This window comes from Electrophorus electricus, chromosome 4, assembly GCF_041902795.1.
Source record: "Electrophorus electricus isolate QZ-2024a chromosome 4, ASM4190279v1, whole genome shotgun sequence".
In the NCBI taxonomy this organism is placed as follows: domain Eukaryota; kingdom Metazoa; phylum Chordata; class Actinopteri; order Gymnotiformes; family Gymnotidae; genus Electrophorus; species Electrophorus electricus.
The window spans coordinates 14,999,343-15,014,312 of record NC_137500.1 but is presented as its reverse complement, the minus strand read 5'-3'; the positions used below and the strand labels follow the sequence as shown (position 1 = coordinate 15,014,312).

Sequence of the window (14,970 nt, the reverse complement as noted above, 5' to 3'; positions counted from 1 at the left end):
CATTAGAGGAGCAGGAGTGGGGAGAAACTGAGGTGGGAGAGACAGGTGACAAAGGAGGCTGGGGCTAGGGTCTCACCTAATGTCTAGAAATGGGTTTGGAACTACTATAGATGAAGTCTGGGCTGAGAGGGGATCTGTAGAGGGTCTGTACCCTCACTCCCCTCCCCACAAACCCACCAATCGTCTACCCAGCCTCTGAGCTTCAAGGCTGCCAAGAGGAGGGACTACACTGGCATGTTCTTGCAGGCTCTCTTTCTCCCTCTCTTCTCCCTCCCTGTGTGTGTGTGTGTGTGTGTGTGTGCGTGCGTGCGTGCGTGCACGTGTGCATGCCTTTGGTTTTGTTTCAAGCCAACCTTCATTTTCTCCCTTGGATAGGTTGAAGCAAAAAGTTGGTAACAAAATGTGCTGTGCCTTACAAACTTGGGTCAGCAAAAATAAAAAAAAAACATTTTGTACTATCCCCCTAACATCATATTAAATCTTTAAAGTCAGATTTAAAATTTATTTCCACATTCTTTTAGGTCTACAAATTCGTTTTCACTACATCTTATTAATCCAAAGGCATTTATTAACAGAGGTTTAAAGACATATATTGGGGCAAGTTTTTTTTCCTCCTTGCCCCGCCCCCATTTTTCACTTATAAAAACACACACAGACACACACGCACACACAAAGGCAGCACTGTACAGCCTGTGTTTATAACTGAGGCAGCCCGTGCACTGCAATTTAGGAGGAGTGCAACCCAGGAAATTGCTGGTCTTAGCCATAGCGTGCTTTCACTGAGGGAATGGTATTCATCAACCAAGTAATTGGCAGTTTTTTTTAAATACCTTGTAAGTAATTACCTTATAAACAAAATGACACGGCACTCAAGCAGTCTGCTGTTTGACCTGTTGCATGACATGCTGACATGGGTTTGTCTGTAGTACACACACAACTCCACACACACACACACACACACACTCCAACACACAGCCTGGAATTCTTCAAATCCATGACTAAGGGCAACATAAGCTCATGTCTTTATGGTATGGTTGAAGTGAGACAACACCTTCTCTCCACAAGTGTGTGTGGAAACACGAGCTGGCTGACCGCTGTTATTGAAATGGCTTCTTCTGGAGTTAATTCAACCCACCGACCGTCTGTTTTCAGAGCTAACAACAAGATCTTGGCACTATTGCCGGAGCAGCTTGAACCACTGGTCGCCTTGGAGACACTGGACCTTAGCAATAACAACCTAGTGGAAGTGAAGGCTGGATCCTTCCCATCTCTGCCCCTGAAAAACCTGTGAGTGGTTTCTCCTGTCAGAGACTGCACAACTTGCCTCAGGCCATGGAAATTTCTAGTAGTTCGGCTATGTTTACCATGTGTAATCATAAACTGATCAAAACTCTGATGTCAACTCACAAATCTTTGAAAAAAGAAAAGTTGAGATTACTCCTGCACTAACTTTGATAATGAGATTGATGTGGTAATCACTGACATTTTTAACAAGTGTATCTCACCTTTTCCTTAGTTCAGTGCTAAGCTTTGTATTTTTGCCTCCTCAGGTACATGAATAACAACCGTATCTCTGTGTTGGAGCATGGCTGCTTTAACAGTCTCTCCAACACACTGCTGGTGTTGAGACTGAACAGGAACCGTCTGAGCTCCATTCCTGCCAAGATCTTCCAGCTCCCCAGTCTTCAACACATGTAAGTGGCTTCTGTAAAACCACACCACCCCTTAATAGCCATAGACTGCCAAAGCTGCTGCGACAGTGTATTTCACAAATGAGAAGAACATGTCATATTTGGTGTTTGCTAGCATGTTTACCATTGTTTGCTAATTTTGGATTGCAGGGTGTTGGTTAGATCTGGAAATGATGTAACACCAAACTCCGAGTCCAGTAAATAATCCCAGTAAGAACACAGACATACCAGTGCCCCCGGTAAAAGCATGCAATGTCTGTGTTTGGCAGGGACCTGAGCAGGAACCGCGTGCGACGCGTAGAGGGCCTGACGTTCCATGGCCTGCACAAGCTGCGATCGTTGAAGATGCAGCGGAATAGCCTGGTCCGGCTGATGGATGGAGCTTTCTGGGGTCTCAGCAGCATGGAAGTCCTGTGAGTGGCCGAGCTGCTGCAGTACCACCGCGTGCATAGCTAATCAAAGCTGATTTGTTTAGCTACTAAGCAAGGCAGATTTTGACTGGTTATGTGAATTTAGGGAATTTAGTTGGCTAATTTGATGTGTTTGCCTTGATGATTATAAAGATGCATAAATGAATATTGGATAATCACCACAAATAAATGGCGCAAGTACACAGGAATGGAGTGGAAGAGTAATGTGTGTGTGTGTGTGTGTGTGTGTGTGTGTGTGTGTGTGTGTGTGTGTGCACATGCGAGCAGGCAGCTAGAGTACAACAACCTTACGGAGGTGAGCAAGGGATGGCTCTATGGGCTGCTCACCCTGCAACAGCTACACCTGGCTCACAATGCCATCAGCCGCATCAGGTCCGATGCCTGGGAGTTCTGCCAGAAACTCGCTGAGCTGTAAGTGACGTGATCCGTGCTCTCCTATTCTCCCTCTCGCTGTCTCTCTCTCTCAGTCTGCCCTTCCTCCTGTTCCTCATAACACTTTTAAATTCACTCTCCTCTGCTCTTGCAGGTTTTTGCTTACCTAGTCTTGTGTCTGCCAAAGCAATAACATTGGGGCGGGTCAGTGACCTCTTTCTTAGAGCATCGAATATGAGAAGGAAGTCGCGGGAGGGGAGGACAGGGGGTAGATAATGAGTAAGTTGTAATATAATGTCATGTAATTTTGTTTGGGTTCTTTATGGACATAACCTGTTTTAGTCACTTCTGAGAGGGTCAGTGGTGTGGTTCTTGTTTCCGATGGAGGATGCTTCTCTTTTTTCTCTGTCTCTCTCTTCTTCATTGTTCTTCACTGCTGTTTCGAGGATGAGATTGAAGCTAATTGTATATAATGGTTTTCTGATTATTTGGAAAAGGCATCATAATAGTGATGCTAGTAGTCATTAATGTGCACTAACTTGCATATTTCTAGCTTATATTTCTTTTATGATACAATGACAAATCATTTTGTATTTAATAGCATTACAGGTGCCTAGATATCAGAATACCTCCTTGAACACTACTTAAGCATGAGATCCAGTGTTTCTTAGTATTGTGGCTGTTTTGGCAACACTTTATTATTAACTTATTACTTTATATACATTCATAAAATATATTTCTCTTAAATACTGAGTAGTTTTTATTGAATACTTTTATCAACACTGCCCACAGATGTCAACCTTGCATAAGCTTCTTAAGCAGGATCCCCAAGCTGAAGTTGCATAGTATTGGCACACGTGTCTCCCTGGGCCACATCTCAGTGGGCTGCGTATTCTCACCTCTCCCAGGGACCTGAGCTCCAATCAGCTGGCGCGGTTGGAAGAGGGCAGCTTTGCCGGCCTCAGCGTGCTCGGACAGCTCTCCATTGCCCACAACCGGGTCAGCTTCATTGCCGACGGCGCCTTCCGCGGCCTTCCCCTCCTGGACACGCTGTGAGTGCAGCCATTTACTCTGGGGGCAGATAAGAGGCAGGCGACTCTGTCCATGCAATATCTTAAGGCCCTAGGTATAAGCCCTGGCTGTCTGCCATGGCACCTGGGCCACTCCAGCTATCTCTGGTCTCGCTCTCCTGCTTGTCTTTATTATTAGCTAGATGTTGCAGTGCTATAAGTCAAGCATCCCACATGCAGTTTTTTCTTTGTTTCTGGGATTAGCAGATTGTGGTTTCACTACATATGTAAATACCTATGGTGTACCTTTGACTTCAGAAACTTGATACCCCACCATCTACCCTTCCAAGGGCCTTACTCTTAAACAGAACCAAATGGCAATGGAGCATGAAGGTCATGAAAGGGCGGGTGGATGGATGGGAGGGCGGGGGTGTGCATGTGATTTGTAACTAGGCATGCAGAGGATGAAACTAGCTGTTGGAAAGCAGTTAAAAAGGGCGAGGACAGTGGGGAAGGTCGAATAGGAGCTCTTGATCCAACCTTAGACTATGCTGGAAATGGGTTTTAGCTTATTTCCTTAATTGATGTTTTATTGAATGGACCTACACTTCAGTACAGTTTAAGTATGTTTAAGCTAAGACTGCCTGCTGTTTAAGTCTTTTTATTTCAGTTTAATTATGATCTGTTTACTGACGTTTTAATAGTATAATATGGTTTACTCAAATCTTTTGTGCAATCTAACCTGTAAAAACTTTGCCTAAGTACTTATGGGGCTATGTGACCTATAAACAATTTATGTACGTGTAGTTGTATGGAAATGTTAAAGCTGGATTAAAGTAGCCAAACATTTTCCTTTGCTTGATAAATGGTGAGTATATTTGTTTTTGTGGATCTTTTAGAGTTAATTTCTGTCTCCATTCCCTTCACACAAACACAGGCAGTGGTTTAATGAGTCCTGCCAGCTCTGGTTTCAGGGTGTGGAATTTAACCATGTGATTTTTCTCTGATTTCTTGCCCTCTCTGTCTAAAGGGACCTGAAATACAATGAAATTTCCTGGACCATTGAGGATATGAATGGACCTTTTTCTGCACTGGACAATCTCAAAAAATTGTGAGTTTTTGGGATTGCGAAATTCTGTAATTACATCTTCACATAATGTTACATGAATTAAGACATCTTTAAGGCTTTTATATGGGAAAGTGATGTTTGTTTCTAATTTTACCTGACTCTGTTTCAGGTTTCTTCAAGGGAATCAGATTCGATCCATTACTAAGAAATCCTTCACTGGACTGGACCTGCTGGAGCAGCTGTGAGTACCTTAAGTGCTACAGAGTGCTCAGTGCTTTCCAAAACACTGTTTTAAACAGCTTTGTGGTAGTTGCTGTTTGTGTAACCACTTTTCTTTGCCTTCTAATAACTCAGTGACTTGAGCAACAACGCCATCATGTCCATTCAAGGCAACGCTTTCTCCCAGATGAAGAAACTAGAGGAGCTGTAAGTGTGACTTCTCTCCAACCAGTTTGGTGGTACATCTGGATAGAGTACTATTTCACTGTGGAATTATGTGGCTCTGATGGAGTTGGGGGGTCAGTGGTTACAAAGGGCAAAAAAATGCTTGACTAACAGGAGTAAAAGCTTATATTGTTACTCCTTTGTGGTTGAGAATATCTTGCTTTAGACATATTCAGGCTGACTGATGTTGTAGTGCTTCAACTGTTACCTGTAAATCTAAACTGTATTCTGTGTGATAGTCTGTTGGGCCAAGTCCAAGACCGCTCAAATGTCCAGCGGTTGCTGCCCTCGGTCCACTCTGGATTTTTCGCCAGCGGAGCCTCATTCTTGTTATGCTTTGCGCTCCGCCAGGCGCCTGAACACCTCGAGCCTGCTGTGCGACTGCCAGCTGAAGTGGTTCCCGCAGTGGGTGGCAGAGCACGCCTTCCTGCCCTTGGTCAACGCCAGCTGCGCCCATCCACAGCCGCTGAAGGCCAAGAGCGTCTTCGCCATCAACCACGACGAGTTTGTGTGTGGTGAGTAGACAAGCAGGACCTATTTTCCAAGTGCATTGGATGTGTTCAAGCTGGACATTACTCAGCGTGGAAAATTTGTCATGGAAAAGAATTCATTTTAAAGATTTTTTTGTTGGTAAGGGGGACTTGGTAGTTTACTCCTGAAAACATGTTCTCCCTCACATTGATTCTTCTGTTGTCAGGGTTTTTGTATGGAGCCAGAAAATCTCAAAAATGAATAGTGTTTAAAATCTTTGCTGTTTATTTGTTAACAGATGACTTCCCCAAGCCCCAGATCACAGTGCAGCCAGAGACGCAGTCAGCCATCAAGGGCACAAACGTGAGCTTTGTGTGCTCAGCAGCCAGCTCTAGCGACTCCCCCATGACATTTGCCTGGAAAAAAGACAACGAGGTCCTGAGCGATGCCGAGATCCACAACCAGGCCCATGTCCGCTCAACAGGGGGCGAGGCCAGCCAGGTCACTGAGTACACGACCACTCTGCATCTGCGCTACGTGGAGTCCTCAAGCGAGGGCAGATACCAGTGTGTCATCTCCAACCATTTTGGTTCCACCTACTCTGCCAAGGCAAAGCTCACTGTTCACAGTAAGTGCTGAACATGAAACCTGCAGTACAGTAATTCAGTATGTAAGAAGTTTAGTTGGTTTTCTAAGATTTTATGGAAGGATGCTGATTTAACAAATAGTTTTTGTTTTGGTTTTTTGCTTTCTTTTTTAATGTTTGTTAATAAGGCATTAATCTTTTTCCCTCAGTGCTGCCATCCTTTACCAAAATGCCCATGGACCTGACCATCCGTGCAGGAGCCACGGCCCGGCTAGAATGTGCTGCCACTGGGCATCCCAGTCCTCAGATCGCCTGGCAGAAAGACGGAGGGACTGACTTCCCGGCCGCCAGAGAACGGCGGATGCACGTTATGCCCAGCGATGCCGTCTTCTTCATTGTGGATGTGAAAACAGAGGATATTGGTGTATACAGTTGCACTGCCCAGAATACAGCTGGAGCGATATCTGCTAACGCTACGCTAACCGTACTGGGTAAGTACAGTTTGCTTCTGAATGCTCCTGCTTAAGGGAGAGACAAAAAAGAGCAAATATTCTTGTATAAAATCACTAAATCCATTTCTATTAACTGACTTCATAGTTTACCTTACCTGCTTTGCTATGCAAAGTCTCTGAATAACGTGTATTATGCCTTAAAAAACTGCAATCACTTTATCTGTTGGAAACATCTTTGATGGTCAAACCATCTTTGATGTCAAACATCTGTCTGATCTGGAAAGCTACATAGCCTAAATCATATTCATCAGCTTGAAAATTAGTGCAGCTTAGTGGGCAGATTGGCAGAAGGTCTGATGTTACTCTTTAACAGTGGCCTATTGTCTGGCATTCTTTCAGAAACGCCCTCATTTCTACGGCCACTGATGGACCGCACAGTGGCTAAAGGCGAGACAGCCGTGCTCCAGTGTATCGCCGGAGGAAGCCCCCCACCACGCCTTAACTGGACGAAGGACGATAGCCCCCTAGTGGTCACTGAGCGCCACTTCTTTGCTGCCGGAAACCAGCTGCTCATCATCGTGGACGCGGCAGAGGGTGATGCCGGCACCTACACTTGTGAGATGTCCAATCCCCTGGGCACAGAGAGAGGCAATGTGCGCCTGGCCGTCCTGCCTAACCCCAACTGCGACCCAGGCCAGACGGGTGGTGGCGTGCTCAGCTCAGGCAGTGGCTCAGAGGAGGATGGCTGGACCACCGTGGGCATCGTCATTATCGCAGTGGTGTGCTGTGTGGTTGGGACGTCGCTAGTGTGGGTGGTCATCATCTACCACACGCGCAGACGCAACGAAGACTGTAGTGTCACCAACACAGGTCAGCATCATAACCACTGAGTTGAACTAGTTGAGAAAATATGCATCTGCATGGCAATGAAAAATCTCATTAGATGAAAGTGGGCTGCTTGCAACATTGCAGTAATGATTCATTTGAGGTATTTTTATTAATCCGAATGGTTACTTAACTTGTTGAGCTAATGGCACACTTCATTAAATGTATGTGGCTGGCTCATTGACCAACTGTTGTGCCTTGTGCAGATGAGACCAACTTGCCAGCAGACATTCCTAGCTACCTGTCCTCGCAGGGCACTCTGGCAGAGCGGCAGGATGGCTACGTGCCCTCTGAAAGCGGCAGCAGCCACCAGTACATGAGCTCCTCCATGGGAGGGTTCTACATGCAGCCTAAAGACATGAATGGTAAAATAACTCTCATGCCATGGCTGGACAAGAGTCCATATTTTCCCAATTGCACTTCATGGCCTGTCATGCATGACGTGCTGGATTATTTCATATTTTTTGGGTTGGTTTTCCTAATTAAATAAGATTATTTGATGGGTGTATTTGTTACGCACAGGTCTCTGCCAGCTGGACACAGGAAGTGAAGCAGACATGGAGGCAGCCATTGACCCACTGCTTTGCCATTACCAAGGGCCAATCAGCTCATTGCTGAGGAGAGGCAATATGTATAGTCCAGAGCCTACAGACCCATACACAGGTAAGAGAACAATGTTTAGCATGCTGGATTTATTTATTTTTACTGTTTGCCCTTTCTGATTTATCCAGTTCCCTAAGTAATGATCAAATTAGTTTGGTGCTAATGTGATGGATGTGATTCTTTAATATGCATTATGACACAGGCCTGTGTACTGGAACAGATCAAAACATTGTGTAATTTTAAAATATTCCAGCTCTCCCATTCTGTGTGTTGATGTACAGTCTTGTTTGTTCCTCCCCAGGCTGCGTTGCAGATCAACGGCCTGTCTGCAGGGACTCATACAGCGCTTCCCTGCCTAGCTCCAAGAAGAGAGACTTTTACACCTGGGCCCCCAACCTAGCAGCTGATCCCTTTGAGTACATGGGGCCCGGGTTGCTGATGCAGCTGCCCACTGGGGGCCTCCATGGGTCCTCACAGCTACCGGGCGAGTGTCTCTGCCCTGGGGAGTGTGAGGGGGCGGAGTGTGGTCAGCCCCGGCTGTCCTCCGGCTTGTACATGGGTGAGTCAGGGTCTGAGATCATATCAGCTTCATTCGTCAAGTATGCATAGAACTGTCTCTGCTGTCTTTGGCTTTTTGCGGTGCTTAAATGAGGTAATTTAAGAAAGCAAGAACCTACATCCAGATTAGCACTCTTTATTTTTTAGATACTTTGGGATAGCAAGGCTCAGGGCCTTTTTGTGCTTGTGCTATTTTTGTGTATTTTTTAAAAATGTTCATGGTTCTTTGCTCAGTGGTGTGATTCATGAACCCTGAGTAATTTTGCGACTCTCTCTCAGGCACATTTGGTAAAGCTCCATGGAGGCCTCAGAGAGAGGCGTATGGTGGCCTTTGCACTGTAGTTCCTCGCAACGAAGAGGTCCTCTGTGAAAATCTGAATGTGGCCCTCGACACAGACTCCGACCGTGAGGAGGATTCTGCTTCTTGTCCATTCTCCCGGCACACCACAGCCGACCTGGATGGCAGTGAGTTCAAGCAGCCCTTCGACAGCAGTGGGGCCTCAGAAAAGCACCTCAGTTCTCAGCCATGCACGTAGCACAGTGGAGCCAGAACAAGATTTTGCTCTCCGTTTTATTCATTAAAGAGGAGGACTAAAAGAAAAGGAATTCTACCTCAGAGAGGACGCTCCTTGTGCGCATTGGTTTGAATGTAAAAGGTGGAATGAGATATCATTCAAAGCAACTGGGACTGTTTTAAAAAGAAACATATAGCCTTTGTTACTTTTGTACAAAAAAGATATTAAATATATACAGTTTATAAAGTTTATTATATTTTGTAAATTAACTGTGTAAACAGAATCCATTATTTGCCTTCTTTTTGGTATAAAGCTGTCATGAACAGAGTTGAGTCAAATACTCCACAAACATGAGGGACTCATAATGGCTGGTCCACCTCTTCCCTACAAAGATTCCTTTGTGATCCTGTGCAATGTTTGCAAGTTACAGCACAATAGCTCTTGGGCACTGTTTCAAGCAATAATATGGATGGTGACATTTTAGGACTTCACTTAGATTTGCTTCCACTAGTTTTTTCCACCCAAGACCTTGCTCAGGCAAAGGAGCTATTCAAGTTAACCAATACAAAACCTTTTGTTAGCTTGCCAAGTTTGACACAGTTCTGTTTGTGAGTTTATTCAGTTATCCATTCATATGCTCTTTGCTACAAGTAATGCACCCTTTTGCACATATGATAATAAAACATTGTGCCATGTGCTGCTACACAGTGGACCTTATTCTGGCCTTTTTTTCAAACCTAAAATGCAAATAGACTGATGTTTCTGTAAAAGTCATAAAGCAGTTTAGAGAGGGAAAGTTCACCCTTCTAGACATCTCTGGAAAAGTCTGCCTTAGCGGACTGTTCCCAAAATCAACTTGGTCCACAGAGCACCACCCAGTGTTTGGCCGTTGTTAAGGACAGCATGGCACTGCTTGGCACACCTTTGTTTGGTTTTGGTGTTGGAACAGGGGCTGTAGAAGTTGACTTCTCCAAGTACTGCCACAGACCACCAAAAATGACCAAAAATTCCCCTGTTCAGCCCCCACCACCCCTAACTTGGCAACAACACATGTTAAATAGTTTTAACTGTGTATGGATGTTAATGTAGGGTTTTACCATCTTTCACCTGCTTCTGTATGTGCTATATGTTGGTGCTCAGTGCTTCGGTGATCAGTGCTTTTTATATATATATATATATATATATATATATATATATATATATATATGAGAGTATATTTTCAGTCTGGCCAAGTTAGATTAGCAGCATTAGGTGCATTTTATAGCAGGATTTTTGAAAAAGGTGTGCTTAACCAAGCTTTATGAACCTCGTCCTCCAGTCCAATTTTGCGACAGCAACTACCCAGCATTCCTCCTGTTAATTAGGCAGTAAACCCTCCACTGCCCAGAGGAATGGGTGTGTTGGAAGCTTTGCCAGAGTTTTTGAAGAGAGCCCAGGAGGAGCATGCTCTGGGGGAGTCGCACATCAAGCCCAACACCTGGAGCACAGCTGGCAAGTACAAGGCGATGAAATGAAGATCAAAATGATGTCCTGTCCCCAAAGGCCGCTTGTTCAGACAAAGAGTTAATCTTTAACAGTCAATAGCATGTAGATACATTTGGTTAGAAGACTAGCCAAATTGAGATAGATAGGTTTTCGCTCATTAAGATCATAAGCTTCTGGGAATTTGCAATAATCTAATATACTGTATTTTACTGTGGGATAGTCAAGCAAAGCGTGACTTGTGGCTTTTTTCCAAAAGATGTCATGGCTGGACAATGTTTTCTGCCAAAATGCGTGTGTATTTGAATGTACCCTTCAGATATAACATCTTCTTTTGATATAACATTCACTTTTACTGTTTCGCATGCAAGAGACAATTTATGTTAAAAATGCTCAAAAACAGTTCTGATGTGTGCTAATCAAATAGTTTCAGGGCTGAAGAGTGTCTTGCTTTAACAATAGCCAACAGAAAGTTTCCACAAATGTAAGAGAAAAGTACAACCCGAATTCCATAACAATTTCCTCTCTTTGATTCTGGCTCCAGTAAAACTAGACAGGAAATCGACTATTTCTCGGACCACCAGTGTCTGGCGTTCCACTGAACCTTGCTGGTCCAGAGTCAGATCTCAAGCTTGCAAGGACTGCCGTTTATGCAGATTAAGCCCAGGCTGTGACCTGGAGCCTGTTGAATAGACTGACTCCTATCTGCCCTTCTGATTAAGCAGAGAAAATGAATTTGACATGCCTGAGTCTTATCTTACGGACACTCTGAATTTCATAGCTAATTTGCCCTCATTGTTACCAGATGTGGAGACATGGACACAGAAGACTCATGGTAAGAGATGGCCTGGGGCACCCTGATGGATTTTTTGCTCTCTTTGTTTAGATACCCTAAAAAATATTCAAGGGAATGTGTCCAGTTTATACAAGCTACCATGTACAGTATCAGGATAATATGTCTGAAAATGTTTGATGTTTGAAAAGGGGGGAACATGATTAAGGTATCCCTTATTAAAAATCTCATGCTTGTATCTTCTTAATCAGAATCATTATCCTCGCTGAAGTGTGTACAGTTTTACCTCTCACCTTCTTTCCCCCATTTATTCCCTTTTGCCTTAAGTCATTCCATACTTTCCTTTGTCTCTCCTAGAGAGCCGTGGGGGCTTGTGAGATTAAAAGCAGATATGCTGGGGTTCCCCCCCCCCCCCCCCCCCAACCACCCAATCTTGCAGATGTTGCAATAAATCATGACTGGCTCTGCCTAGGCAACTGGCTCTCTGACAAAAGTTCCACAATAACATTCTTCCTCCTCCTTACCCAACTCATCTCTTACTGACTAATAAAAGAGTAAAAAAATTAGAGGGAAGGTTCTGACTTTTTTTTAGGACAACTAATATGCTAGCCATGTTAACACAGATGGGAATGTCAAAAATAACAAAACACCAATATAATCTAACACTATCAATAGGTCTATCATTGCCTTCTTTTGTTATTTGACTAATTTCTAGATAATTGAACTGAAAACACATCTTTATTTTAACTCAATAACATGATTAGAATAAACACATATGAATATTAAATTATTAAATATGAAAATAAATTTAAAAAATCAGCTGGTACACAATAAACCTTTGTCTGCTGTATGGTTTCTGACTTGAGCTTGAAGTATAGCCATTACATCAGATCTTTTTCAACAGAGAAGTCATGTGTTGTTCCACCACCAGATTCCTATGAATCTGCCCAATTGTATGGGATCATCACAGCCAGAAGTATTAATACACATATACTGTAGTGTGGGTTTTTCAGGGGGTTGTTTTTTGTTTTTTTGTTTTTTTTGGGGGGGGGGGTCGTTTTTTGTCCTTTCTTCATCACAGGGTACATATTATCTCTTGTAGTAGTTGGAGTTGTTTAAAAATAGTAGCATTATACTGTTTCAACTATTTGCAGTGACATTGGCATGATGTCCATCAATGGAGTCAGGCTGGAACACACTAAAGAAGATGGCTGACTAATGGATGATGAGGTTACCTGGTTCAGGTGTCTAAAAAAAAAAAAAAAAACTTGGACTAGCTGGCAATCTGGATGGCCATATTAGAGCTATAAAAACCCTATGTATTCAGTAATTGTATTTTGTTTGGCTCTGAAACCAGACATTTAAATTGTTTAAGATGAGCTATTGCCATAGGCCAATTATGAATATCTATAAAACTAGCATTAGCTCACTGTTGATTTATTGCTCTACTCTTTCTATTTCTTACTTCTTCTTGTTTCTACTTTTTAAAATATCCTCTCTGGCTTAATGACAGCATTAGCCACCATATTCACCCATTCCAGTGAAAAAGAAACAGCCAACAGTGACTTAATGTTGTTTCTAATGTTTGTTTGGACTGGAGTTGGGGTGTTAGATAATAATTATGTCTAAATTCTGACTTGTCTATCTGATCTCATAGATCACATGTAGCTGATGTTAGCTGAGCATTCAGAGCATAGAGGTGGAGTTGCAACTGGTTGTTTCTTGAAGAAAAAGCTCTTATATTTAGGTCTTTCAAGATCGACAGCATTTTTTGATACAGTGGAATGAACAATATCAGATATGCATTCCTCACTGCAAACTGAAACACTAAAATACTACACAATATAGAGATGGCTAGTATGTTTCAAAACAGATAAACAAGATCAAGATCAAATAGGCCTCAAACAGAACTTAATTGTAAACTACAAATGGCCTCTTTCACAGAGAACTAGCATATTAACATATTGAGCAAGGTTAGCCACTTACACCTGCACCTTTATCTCTGTCATGCTTGAAAACAACAGAACACTGATACGTTCTTTAGCCCACATGCAGATTGCCACTGAACAGTCTTAAGTTTCTTTCCTCCCACAGACATACTGCATCTCTCATTGTCTCAGACTACCTTGACCCACATCTGCCTTGCCCTATAGGCTAACATGTCTATCTAGCCATTTCCAAGACACTTTCCTACATTTTTTTATGTCTTGTTTCCAGTTGCCAGTTTTCACAGGCATTGTTTTCTTTGTGTAGGCGTGGGAGTTGAAAGGTTTGGATTGATGTAGGCAAAGAGTTGAGAGCTGCAGGTTATGCTGGTGCACTGCACCTGGGTTGACAACCTCAGACATGGTTAAAGGTGTTTTCATCCTTTACAACAGCATTGTGGAGTTTACAAGGAAGCAGGGGTTTTTGGTGGCAGTGGTAGTGGTGGTGGTGTTTTTTTGTTTGTTTTTTTTACAGGGGAAGAGACTGCAAGAATGGCTGCTCAAAATCCTGAGGTGAGATGGTTGGCTTTGCTAGGGAAAATTATTCTTCAAAGATTAATAAACATTACAAACACGGCATGAGCCGACATGAAGCCACAGTAGGTGATCCTGCTGATAAGAATTGGATCATGTTTTGGTTTTTTTTGTCACTTTGAAACGTCTACTACACCACTGCATTCTATCATTTAGAGACAAGTACTGATCAGTGATGTACACTAATATTGAGATCCTAACGGTATATTGTTTAGGCTGACAAATGAAGAGGCCAAAAACTACACCAAAAAGAAAATCCCTGAACAAATCACCAATTACGTGGTTAAAGTTGGTTGTTCAGGCTTTCTGAAATGATGGGTCTGGACAGATTCAAAGTTGTAAAAGGCGCACTCTCGGGGGATACAATGCAGAGGGGTGGTGGGGGGCAAGGAGAGCAGAAAGGTGGTCTTGCTTGTTTAGTTTAACTCCAGGTGGTTTCTGTTCTCTGGGTCAGGGACACTTGCATTGTGACTTCTTAACATTCTTTGACTGTATGTGGGGAGAGAGAGGAGAAAGCAAGACAGGAAGCAAGAGAGAAATAGAGAGAGAGAGAGAGAGAGAGAGAGAGAGAGAGAGAGAGAGAGAGAGAGAGAGAGAGAGAGAGAGAGAAAGAGACAGACCTTAGGGAAAGCCATGACAGATGAAGGGCCAATTACATATTGTTAATTCATATTCTGAGAGCTCTCAACTGAAGTGTTGGGAAAGTGTTCTAATTTAGTAAGGTATGCTAATTCAAACTGTTATACAAATCAAATTATACAGTTCCAATCTCAGTATATAATAAAGAATGAACCATACCAGAAGTGACACCTTACTAACTGAGCAAGTGTAATAACCCACTGAAAGTTTAGTTATTTCCACTATGGTAAGTAAATGTATGTGTTGCTGTGCAATAACCAAGGAAAAGCAGTCCTGCTCTGAGCTGCAACCATGGGCCTTCTCCATATGTGACATGAATACAAAGCACCTGCAGTTATTCAAATAAATGGGCTAAGTTATGAAACCTTGGCAGTACAGTTTGCATCTAGGTTAATATAATTCCAGAACTCGTTAGCAGCAGCACAGCTCTAAGAGTGGCTGCACTGGTGC

The 14,970-nt window shown here is 43.2% G+C and overlaps 1 protein-coding gene across 2 annotated transcripts in view; it reads left to right on the top strand.

Moving 5' to 3' along the window:
- lrig3 (leucine-rich repeats and immunoglobulin-like domains 3) overlaps positions 1-11,600 on the top strand; it is a 45,411-nt gene extending 33,811 nt beyond the window's left edge. For both annotated transcript variants that reach the window (XM_081712595.1, XM_027023008.3), the window contains exons 4-19: positions 1,153-1,287; positions 1,551-1,694; positions 1,961-2,104; positions 2,390-2,533; positions 3,403-3,546; positions 4,535-4,615; positions 4,743-4,814; positions 4,928-4,999; positions 5,369-5,532; positions 5,787-6,116; positions 6,284-6,565; positions 6,926-7,396; positions 7,618-7,776; positions 7,934-8,074; positions 8,316-8,573; positions 8,852-11,600. In XM_081712595.1, coding sequence (XP_081568721.1) covers positions 1,153-1,287; positions 1,551-1,694; positions 1,961-2,104; positions 2,390-2,533; positions 3,403-3,546; positions 4,535-4,615; positions 4,743-4,814; positions 4,928-4,999; positions 5,369-5,532; positions 5,787-6,116; positions 6,284-6,565; positions 6,926-7,396; positions 7,618-7,776; positions 7,934-8,074; positions 8,316-8,573; positions 8,852-9,108 — 2,998 coding nt within the window. In that variant the 3' untranslated portion in view covers positions 9,109-11,600. The remainder of the gene's footprint in view (positions 1-1,152; positions 1,288-1,550; positions 1,695-1,960; positions 2,105-2,389; positions 2,534-3,402; positions 3,547-4,534; positions 4,616-4,742; positions 4,815-4,927; positions 5,000-5,368; positions 5,533-5,786; positions 6,117-6,283; positions 6,566-6,925; positions 7,397-7,617; positions 7,777-7,933; positions 8,075-8,315; positions 8,574-8,851) is intronic.
- The last annotated feature ends 3,370 nt before the right edge of the window (positions 11,601-14,970 follow it).